We start from the raw sequence: 11,935 nt of genomic DNA, 5'->3' as shown, positions 1-11,935 counted from the left end.
AAAAAAAATCAGAAACAAAATAACTGTTAATTTAAAAAGTATTTAATATGAGATTTAAGCAAACACTACTTTACAGTAACAAAGACCATCAAACTAAGGCAGAGTTACTAATTGCTAAGGGCTGACTAGAGCTCTCTAGCTCTGATCATTATGGTCCTGAAATGTGAAAGGAACACGTTTATGTACAAAACCTGTATCCTTTCATGGCATAACTACCATACAGGGGAAACAAAGAACTTCAATATAATCTTTGTCTCTGTCACATTATCCCCATTTTACAACTCTGGGTCATACACCACACACAGCTTAAAGTGAAGAAAGTAATCATATCCATACATAGTATTTTGAAGTGTGGTTGAGACAGCCTTGGTAAGCAACAGCCATCTTCAGCTACAAAAATTATACCAGATTCAGTTCCACATTACACCCTACATTACACATTACACCAAAAGTGCACAGATTAATTTGAGATAAACTGAGAAGACCCTTGTGTGACTTAGGATAAAGTTGTCAGACTGATTGCTAAGGAGGGGGAAACACAGGAAATGGCCTGCCAGCTCGCCTATAACAAAAACACAATAGCTTTCATTTTTCTATAAAATGAAAGAGGTTCCAAAGTTCAAGCTTTGTTGAACAATGTGACAAAATAAATAAACAGTTCTTTAGTTCTAGAGCTCCAAATTCCTCTGCAATCCTATGTCAAAGACTAACAACTCAGGGATAAAATCTTGTAACATTCAGTTGAGGAGATTGTTTCTGGAATATATACCAATAAATACATAGCACTAAACCAAATAACAAATCCATGTTTAAACAAAAACTGCAGTACAGGAGATACGTACATGATGAGAACACTTAACATGCTTACTGCGAGAAAAAGACTCACAAACTCGGACAGCTAATGGTATTAGATCCTGCATAAAGATAGAAGACTGTAAAAGGTCGTGGCAGAAGATCAAAGGCTAAAACAAAGTCCAGATAGTCTAAATTTTCAGGAACCAGTAGGAAATCCAGGACATTCAAATATGTACATAACACACTGGCAAAGTAATTACTTATTTTTTTATACAGTGTGCCATCCTCAACATTTATTTGCTATGCTAGATCTCTGAGAAAAATAACCTCCAGTTTTATGAAACTGAGTAACTGTAACTTTGAAACATACTGCAGAGCTAATTTTAACATAATTTTGAAAAAATTCTGATATACAAAGCATCATTTACCTGGCTGGAGCACTAAATCCAGTGACCAGAAATGATAGCTTACTAAGTAATTGGCTTATTACTTCTAACTAAAGAAGCCAACTGGGAGTTGAAGTTGCCTTTGTTCAAGCACCTGAAGGTGACCAAGACAGGCATACTCCTGAGTGTACGTACTCCCCTCTCCCCCATGATGACTTTAGTTTTCATTGCGACAGATCTTTTCTCTGCGTTTTCATTGGTATGTTGTATGACATTCACCCAGTGTGGAAAATTGTATATTAAAATAAACAAGGGGAAAAAAATGAAGTGATAACAAAAAAGGAAACCGTATCCCTTCTAAGGGCTAAATATATAAAAAAAATACCCCACAACAGTAATCTTTAAAAGCATGCCTGCAGAAAAAATACAAGCTGTAGACTTGAGGCAGTTGATCCAAATTAAAGTCTGGTAACTCTTACAACCTATGACACCAAAAGCCTTTGAAGTAGTAAGTGCAATGGCCCAGAGCTGAGGTATATAAAACAGCAATCTTCTGAAACAGTTCTCAGCAGTGGTTGCTGTTAAAACGGTGTTTAAGAACCTTTAAACACAACCAAGTAAAACTATGCAAATTTAACTAGATTTTAACACAAAAGAATGGTCATCTATGTTCAAAGATATTTTGCTCCTTTCACAATTATTAATGATTGTTCTGTAATATTGCAATAGCCAAAGAGTTTCAGAGACAAAAAAGTTTAAATAATAAAATTCTTCATGTGTGGCAGACCAACACAAAACACATATTATTGAATGGCTTAAACATTCAGTTAGAACTGAGGTAATAAAAATATGCCTCTGGGCACATAATATTTGACCATATTAGTAATTAGCTTTGCTCAGTCTGGAGCTTTTTTTCTTAAACCATTACTCATATTTATATTATTAATTTATCAGCACTTGTTTGGGGTAAAAATAAAAGTAGTTTTTTCATCTTAGACTTAGTTTCAAATTGATGGTTGATACTTGAAGTGAAAATTGAATTAAAGTAAAAATTAACCATAAACGCAGAGTAACACTATCCAGGTTTTTGCAGAGCCACACACAGACACGCTACTCCTACGGGAAGCTGTGCTACTGTGGTTAGGAAGGCAAACAAAACTTTGTAAATATGCCATGCCTGTCACCAGGTCTTATTTACTCATTTACAATGATGTTAATTGTGGCCATGTGGCTCCTGCTCTCTTGCAGCATGGGTGGACCAAACTTAAATTTGTTGGCAGAAGTTCACTTTTTCCTTGAAACTAAAAAAGAAAATTTTTTTAAAAAATCAAGAACTCCTGATCAAATCACCCATGTCGGACAAAGGTAATACAAAGAAATGTTTTCAGGCAGATCAGAGAAGCAGTAATATTTCATTCCTATGTTCTCAAAAATCTAAAACAACCATGATTGTTATTTAGTACTACTGTGTAGAGTATGCCTCAGAACAATGAATTTTTATAACCCACTTGATTCAGCTGTAGAAATAAACCTCGAGTATCATTTTAAGAGAACTGCACAAAGACACAAGTAACCATGAGATATACATATGTTGTTGAAAATGTTATAAATAAAGATAATGGTAAACTATTAGGCAGAGAAAGGTAGGCCACTGAAAAACTTCCAGTTATTGCCAAAACTGCTATCCAGAGCATATTGACATACAAATATATATTAAAACTGGGCACATCCTTAGTTCTAAAAATGGTTCAGACTGTGCCTGCGCCCTGTCTTTTCAGTGCCTCAGGCACGTGGTGCAAAGAACACACTATGCACTACCTTACTCGTAATTCCCAGCTGGATATGTGGACAATTTTTTATAGATTTCAGTGCACTTAACATAAGCATATAGTAACTACATATGTGGACAGCACATGTGAAAGAATCTCCATATAGTAACAAGCAATCTTCTCACTCATATTACTCTTCTCATTTGCAAAAAAACATTAAAATACATACATTCACAGCTCACCTAACTTCCTGAGCAAATCCTTCTGTGGCAATTTAAGTTTTCAGGGGGAAAACGTAAGACTCTGGGAGAGAACGTATTTTGTTTAAATTTGTTTTCAACTAATAACCTCTCTCCCCTATTTTGAGTCCCAAGGTAAGAGACATAGCTGGGAAAGGTATGACTAGAGATTTATGAGAGAGTTCTGCACATTACAGTAGTAAGAATGCTTTTCAGAAATGCAGAAGCATGGCTTGTTCACTCAAGAATATTCAAGTTACATCATCTGGCTTCACCACCACCACAACTTGTCCTGACACAACTAAAAATTCAATAGGATAGTCTTTGAGAAGAGGGTACTGAACCAAAAATCCTTACCCCAAATGAAAAAAAAACTCAGGGGTCTTCAAAAAAGGCAGTGTCCTGTTCAAATACAAAAGTGAGAGTATATTTAACACCCCATGTTTTGTATTGTTTCTAGACTTGATAAAGCCCTAAGTAACCTACTCTGACTTCACAGCTGTCCCTGCTTTGTGAAGAAGGCTGGACTACAGGCCCTTTGAGCTTGTAATCATAGAATCCAACCTCAATCTCCCTACAGTCTCTATGAACATGGGGAAACTAAAAAAGCTAACCATGTATGGGAAGAGTTTACTCTGAGTTAAAACCATACAAGAGGCAGGAATCATCCTGAGGCAACATGATGTTTCTGCAGTGGCTCAGTTAACAGTAACAAAGAAGTGTTAAGTAGTCAGTGTCTTAAGAAATAATGTAATCTGTGAACCTGTAATCTCTAAAAATTATCTGCCAACACCCATGCCGAATGACTTCTTAGACATGGAGGAACATGTCTAAAGCCTAGACATAAAAGGATACTAACGGAGAACAAACAGAAGCTGGTTCATTTGTTCATCCCAAGATCTGTTTTCTCTGTGAAAATGAGATAGAGATGTCAAAGGCAAAGGGTAAGGAGCACCAACAGATACTCCATGTTATGGGGATACCACTGAGCATGCTTCCAGAAAGCATGTGCACTTGGGAACCTCTGGCTAGTGATAAGAGACCACCAAGACCTGGTTCTTAACAGTGAACACATCTCTTCTGGTACTGATTCTTGATATAAGATGGTAGATGTAAAGGTAGATGTAAAATAACAATCCAAAAAGATAAGGAGGAAGTTAGAGGTCTGGGAGAGAAAGCACAATTCCAGTCTAGGTAGGAAAACATGAGCACAACCTTCAGCTTCCACTTCCTTCTCACAGGGTCTAGGATTTGAAAAGGAGAAGTCTGCAGCACTTCTTGCAGATAATTGGCACTTAGATCAAGTTCAGAGAAGATCAATGGTGACACTGACAGCATGACTGACCAAGAATCAGAAAAGAAAACAAAACTGTTGAAAACCAGAAGACCCCTGTAGAAGACATTCCAAGACAGAAGATAATGTAGGTTCTAATAATATGTGGTGCCACGTGCATATCTAGAAGAGCTAAATATTTATTGCAAAAAAATAATAAACTTTTACCTCTCTCTTCTACCTCCCTGAACAGTTTATACCTGTGTGGTCAGAGCCAGTGAAATTGGAAGGGAAAAGTTTTGAACTTCTGTTTGCAGCCAATAGCTCCTGAAGAACAAACTAGGTAACTACCACAGAAAAGACACTGTGTATTTATTTAGGGATGAACCAGAACTCCTGCGAAAGTTTCAGTCCAAAGATAACTATCTCTTCTGATTGGAAGAGGAATCTGTGTTAAAAGCAAAGACATACCTATTATGCCATGAATTCCCAGATCTCAGGGCAAGCTAATAAAATCTGTTGAGGAGCTTGCACTCTTGACCTTTTTTATTCCCTCTCTCTCCCCTGGGGCTGGCATGGTTATTCTCATAAGGGACACAAGGAAGAAGAGGTGGCTGGCTTTCTTGATGAAGCATGTTGAAGAACAAGCAGTTTGTGTCTGTTTTGCTGCGGCAGCTGTCAAGCTCCTGTCCCATCCATGGGGAGTCGGATTAGGGTTGGAGACCTCCTAGGTTGGTGATGGCCCTCAATGAATGCCTCTGAAGAAGTAGCAGAACTCTGAAGAGTGGACATTGCCTCTGGCCTCACACTCAGAAGGCAGAAGAAGGACTTGCCAGAGGAGGGAACCCAGTGTCAGATTGCAGTTGAAGTACAATCAGAGCTGTCAGGTGCCAGATTACCTTCCTGGAAGGAGGGATCTCTTCCTTTAAGTCTCCTGATGACAACTGTGCTGTCTTTGTTCATGTGGAATTTCAGGCTCCTGATATGAAATATGAGCTTTTGGAATGATCCTCTGTGTCCTGTGCCCTGCCCTTCTTAGAGGTCCCCCATCTCCCGCATGGGGGGATGGAGGCATGGAGAGACAGGTCACATTTGAAGGGATGTGCTGAGGTGCTCACAGGTGCCAAGGACATGCCACAGCCAGCTTTGCTGTGCTGCTGCCCAGACTAGGGACCAGCTCAGACCGTTCCTGCACCAAGGCTGCTTCAACCTTATATTGAACTTTGCATTTCCCTGCGATAGACTGTTTGTTGGAAGGACAAGGCATCTTATACACCTCTCAGACAAAGCAAAGCTGTAACACAGCTTTGTGGGCTTTTTTAGTGCTGCAGGTTTTGAACACAAACCATTGCTGACTCTATTGCATGAATGCAGATGCAGAAAAAGAACAGGAACACAGCAATAAATCAAACAAGAAATATGCTTAATCCAAGTAATTTCACAGAATGACTTAAAAATGAATTTAAGGAAAAAAACAACCTTCCACACAAAGTGCCTTTTTTTCCCACCTCTTTCCAAATTCTTACAATCTGAGAAATTCTTGCTCTTCCTAATATACTAAAGCTGAAAACCAAAGTTCTGACCTGATCCAGAAGCTGTTAATATTTATAGACATGTTCCCATCTATTTCACTGCAAACACCCTATTTTCAACAATGTGTATGTCAAAGTCAGATTTGGGAGACACTGCAAAAGTAAAAGGTCTTATGTGGAGAGAGAAGACTGGCCATTTTCCACACCTAGTAACACTATTTTCATGTTGACCATAACCCTTTGCCATGCCACTCCAAGATCAGCAACTGATGGTGTTGGACTGGTTAACTAGAAAGAATGGAATCCCTTAATCTAGATAATAAAGAACTGAAACTTGGTTTGCAGGCCAGGCTTAGCTCTGTATGGAGATACTTACAATTAAGTTTCAGGTGGATGCTACCTGTATTTCCCCATGCTGAAATCCTTTATATTACTAATGCAGGAAACCACCAACTAATTTAGAAGGGGAACCATAATTCCAAAGTAACATGGTAATGTAGACAGTAGCTTACTCAGAGCTACTCAAGTTAGAACAAATTTACACTGCTCTTAAAGAACTTTCTTTCTGGTCAAACTGACCTACTGCCTGTGTCATCCAGATTAACATTCTATGGTCTTCAGGATGAAACCCAAGTTTCTCCTTTGGAATACTCCAGACATTTCAAGTGAGTGCACAGTGTGAAACATTGCCAGGATGGTAAGAGGCCCTACAATTAATATCTCTGCCCCTTCACAATTTCTGTTGTCTAGTCAATTAGCCTATAGGGAATATGAAGCCTGAAATTATATTCTGCTGTTTTGGAGCCAGTAGTTTAAGCTCCATCACAAAAACTGTGCAGTGTAGTTGAGTTCTACATATCATTTCCAAAAGAAGTAAAGAGAAAAAACTGAAGCAGCTGAATTAGTGGCTGATTTTCTTACTACAGACAGGCCTATGACTCTTTTCAGATAGCACTTGAGTTTGGTCCTTTGTGATATGATCAGTTCATCTCAGTTTATCTCTGGTTCCAAGTTTGACTCTGCTAGGGTCAGAGAAGAGCATAGGTGGAAAGCAAGTAGTCATCTGGCCTACCTGCTCCATGCTTCTGGCTTGTTCTAGTTAGCAGTCTTCACTAGCTTCTCCTTTCAAGTAAATGGTTGATTTTAACATTGGACTCAAAAAGGGAGGAATGGCAAAAATAGAAGACATAACAAAGGTGTGCAATGTTAGAATCCCTCTCCACTAAAAGGAGATTTTTAATCTATATAAAACATATTTATGTGACACAAGGCAGAAAAATATGCACAGCTGCATTTTTCTCTGTGCAAGCACCAATATTTTGAGCTGAAGAGGGACTGAAAAACCATACTCGGTATTTCAAAACTTGACAAAAACTCTTCTGCTCATTGCCTGTGACTAAATGAACAGCCAGTCAGAATACCAGCTGTTCAGGATCCCCAGCCTTCAGGATATGCAGAGGACAATTTACACTCAGATTCCATTTGGTATCTAGTAATAGAAAGTAATGTCTAACAATATGACTACAGTACAGGAGTTCAAAGCCAAAGATTTTTGATTTTGCAATGTATTACCACTTTAAGACAAGATTGACCTCAGCAGGCACAGAATACAAGACACAAACAAACTTCCTCATCCACCTTAGGCAAAAATCAGCCAGGTTTGTGCAGCCTATCAACAAAGGTGAACAACACGTAAACCAAGAGACTTTGTCACCACTAAAATCACAAACTGCTCAATTGGCAGGAAGGACTCTCTGAATCAAAGTAGATAGATCTGAGAGAATGTTTGTGTACAGCCAAAAGCACTTGATGCAGGTGACGGCGTGCAGGATGTTTGAGAAACCTAACTTTGAAGGCTCACAGAAAACACAGAACAGTTGAGGTTGGGAGGGACCTCTGGAGACTGTTTAATCCAACCCCCCTGCTCAAATCAAGGTGAACTAGGACAGGTTACTCAGGGACACATCTAGTTGGGTGTTGGTTGTCTCCAAGGATGGAGACTCCACAACCTCCCTGGGCAACACAATCCAGTATTCAATCACCCTTACAGTAAAAATGTTTTTTCTTATATTTTAATGTAACTTCCTATGTTTCAATTTACATTCATTTCCTCTTGCCCTTTCACTGGGCCTCACTGAGAAGAGGCAGAGTCTGTCTTCTTAATTCTTCCATCAGGTATTTAGAGACATTGATAAAGTTTCACTGCTGCAGGCTTAACAGTCTCTGCTTGGTGAGCCTCTCTTCGTATGAGAGATGCTCTAGTCCCCCAGTGATCTTTGTGGTCCTTGGCTGGACTCACTCCAGTGTATCTAAGTCTCATAGAGGGAAGCCCAGAACTGTACCCAGCAATCCAGATGTTTCTTACCAGTGCCTAGCAGAGGAAAACAATCGTGTCTCTTGGCCTACTGACAGTACTCTTCCTAAAACAGCTCAGGTATGTTGAACTTCCTTGTTGCTGGGATACATTGCTCTCTCATATTTGCCTTGCTGTCCTACCAGGAATGTCAAAGTCCATTTCCCTAAAACTGCTTTCCAGCTTGGTGGCCTCTGGAGTATACCAGTGCATGGGGTTATTCCTCCCTAGGTACAGGACTTGGCACTTCCTTTTGTTGAACTCTGTGAGATTCCTGTTTGTCTATTTCTGCAAAAGCAACAAGGTACCTCTGAATGGTGGCACAGCCATCTGGTCATCAGCCACTCTTTCCAGTTTTGCAATATCTGCAAACCTTCCACTGTCCCATCATTCATGTGATTAATGAAGACGTTATACAGTATGGGTTCCACCCCTGGAGTACACCACTAATGACCAGCCTTCAACTGGACTTTATGCTGACAACTGCAATTCTTTGAGCCCATCAGCTCACCCAGTTTTCAGTCCATCCCACTGCTCACCTATCTAGTCCGTATTTTATCAGTTCATCTATGACAACATTATAGGAAACAATGTCAAAAGCCTTAGTAAAGAAAAATCATATCCATTGCTCCCTCCTCATTCGGTGAGCCAGACCTACAACACTCTATCTATTAGATTTCACACATGCCTCTGAAAAAAATCTGGGATTAGAAATAAGGTAAAACAGTATATTTTTGTTGAATTCAGAGTGTTACATGTGAGAATAACCTGAGGCTTAGCAAGGCAGCAGACTTGCTTCATGTAGAACAGAACTAATGCCCATTTTTTAATAAAATATTGGAAGCAAGTACAGTCAAAAAAGTCTCAGAAGAACGAGCCATGGAAAATCTTATTGGCATCTTCCAATTCACAACTGATGTGAAAGCAGCACTCTGGAGGTGTCAGTGATAGCAGGAACAAAACCCCAAACATATTACAGAGTGAAAGAGATAGAGAATGAAGAGATTCCAAAATTACAAATATCCCTGGTAGTTAACTTTCTACATTACTGGGTCAAACCACAAGATCCTGAAACTGGTATGTTATTTGGGGAACCCTATGTGCAATTCATTAACAACCAAATGATACACAAGATTTTGTACATGTGAATATTAGCATCTGTGACGAACTGCAGTTTTTTGCCTGGATTTAGACTTCCTCAGAAACTAATGGCTCTCTCTCCTTCTCTCTGAATAATGCACTTTTTTATTCCTCCCAAAATTTGTCCAAGAGCTTTCCTGTTCTGAATTTTTGTTTATTTCCCCTTAATTTTTCTCCTTTCTTATTCTATTTTTAATTCTGATGGTGACAACAGTCATTCTGCTACAGGGTTTATTCATGGTGCTGTTAGTAGATACATCACTGATTCTTGGTACTTAGAAAAATAAGCTACTATCTATATCAATAAATATTTCTCAGGTGAACTACATCAATATTTGCCCACAAAGATCTAATTATTAATATATTGAGACTTTGGGGGTTCAATTCTGTTCTTGTTGTAACTTTGGACAAAGTGGACAATGCCTGCTCTTCATTTATGAACTGAGAATCTTTACACTAATCCTGAGAGCATCATAATGTATCATGCTACGCATCCTCCTTTCCCATCTTTCTAAAGGGCATTGGTGTTAGAAGATGATCCAGAACAAAAACCTTATTTGAGCCTCAAAAAGTTTTTAAACTGAAAATAAATGCTTCCATAAGACAAAGAGCTTCAAACCCAAAGCTGTAAGAGAATTTTTTGAAAGCACTCTTGCAGGTGGACTAGTGCAAAATGAATTGTGATAACTTGATCAATTTTTGAAGCAGATTAAATCTAAGGTGACTTTATATTTACATAGACTAAGACAACTGATACAATGTATTGAGATACTTCAATCTTGGGCACAGTAACCTTCAATTAAAAAGTTACAAGTAGCTGAGAAGTTAACTTTTTATGCCTTTCTAGCTAGAGCTGTAAAAGCTTGCCTCACTCTAGAACCTACCATCTTCTGCTTTCTTTACTCTCACAGTGGTCTGATTACACATAAAGACTCTTGTAGCTTTATTTTCCATGACACTATTTAAATACTCTCTCCTCAGAACTTAAGTACACTAACAATTAGTCATTAAGTACTTGGAAAGAAATTAAATTATGCAAAATCACAATTTAGGCTGCTTGAAAAAGCAGCCAAAATTGACCCCTTTTTCTGCAACAATATGTGCCCCTCCTAACACACTGTTCACTGCAACACTCCTGCCAATTCTAAACAGAATCTCAGATTTATTTTTTTTTTAAGTCTTGGTTTTGTTTAAGAGTTTTCTCCAGGTACATTGCTTTAGCCTCCCACACAGGATATTATTTGCACACACAAATCTTCCTTGAAATCAGCTTTAAAACATTCCCATTTCTGTTGTTTACAGCATCCCATATGTTCAGTTTTGATTGTGAACTTCAATATTTAAAGTAGCCTTTTCTCCTCCTACAAGGTCGACTCAAGGATGAAGACTTGTTTTATTACATAGTCCCTTACAGGAATAGTTTTAAAAAATGAAAGAAAACATTTCACCCCTATAATTCTAATATTCTTGAATATGCTAAAATCTAGCTGCAACATGACTCTAAAGAGAGGAAGACAGGCAGACAGTTTGGAAACTGGCATGCCAAGAGGTGTTCTCTAGAGATGTGATTCAAGAGGGAGACTCAGAGACTGGGGAAATCACAGCTTCGTCACAGGAAGGACTTTCAGAAAGCCTAAAGGAGACAATGACATATAAGAAAAAAACCTGTATATGTTAAAGAGTTTCTAAGCTCATCTTATAACAGCTCTTCTCCCATATTAACTAGATGAACTTTGCTTAAAAAAACAAAAACACAACAGTTGATCACATTTTTGAAAAACATGTTATACACCTGACATTCTAAAACTGATTTGCAGAGTCAGCCTGGCTATTGCAAACATGTATCTGCTCATATCTTATACGCTGATTTCAGACAGTTTAGAATGGGGAACACTGGAAAGGGCCCAATGTAAGTTTACAGATAAGAGGGGGAAAAGGGAGTCAGAAAAAATATATATAAAAAAAGTTTCTCAGCATTAACATAAAGAATAATTTATTGTAGGAAGAAAAAAATATGAGAAGAAACTATAAGCACCAGTTGTGGGCAGAAATTAGAAAAAAGATGCATATGTAATGATTGTTTCAAAAATAAAACAAATAGAGCTTCTACTCACCAAATTATCAGTTTCTGGATCTTCACAGAAAAAAGGTTTTCCTTCTTTCTCCTGCTTCCTTACGAAATTTTCTATATCTACATCAAAACTAGCAGAAGTTGTGCCTTCTGAGCCTTGTGTAGATTGTTCACATTTTTCAAATAATAGTGCTAACAAGGGAAATAGTGGGTGCCTAGAATAAAAGTTAAAATACATGAATAAGTATTTTCACTTACATGTACACCACTGAAAAGTAAAACATCTGGCACACATGTAGAAGAAACAGAAAAGCAAGTCTTGGAAGAGACTGCATGTAATACCACTGGCTACAGTAAAACATGATGAAAACTTGTTA

General features: G+C 38.3%; 1 protein-coding gene across 5 annotated transcripts in view; it reads right to left on the bottom strand.

Annotated features, from left to right (window-relative positions):
- PKNOX1 (PBX/knotted 1 homeobox 1) overlaps positions 1-11,935 on the bottom strand; it is a 48,714-nt gene that overhangs the window by 17,058 nt on the left and 19,721 nt on the right. For 4 of the 5 annotated variants that reach the window (XM_051618956.1, XM_051618967.1, XM_051618976.1 and 1 more), the window contains 2 exons: positions 11,602-11,773; positions 843-914 (listed from right to left, as the gene is read on the bottom strand). In XM_051618956.1, coding sequence (XP_051474916.1) covers positions 843-914; positions 11,602-11,773 — 244 coding nt within the window. The remainder of the gene's footprint in view (positions 1-842; positions 915-11,601; positions 11,774-11,935) is intronic. The other variant, XM_051618983.1, reaches the window with a different exon arrangement.

This window comes from Apus apus, chromosome 1, assembly GCF_020740795.1.
Source record: "Apus apus isolate bApuApu2 chromosome 1, bApuApu2.pri.cur, whole genome shotgun sequence".
NCBI classification, from domain to species: Eukaryota; Metazoa; Chordata; class Aves; order Apodiformes; family Apodidae; genus Apus; species Apus apus.
The sequence above is the reverse complement of the archived record's forward strand: the minus strand, read 5'-3'. Positions and strand labels throughout refer to the sequence as shown.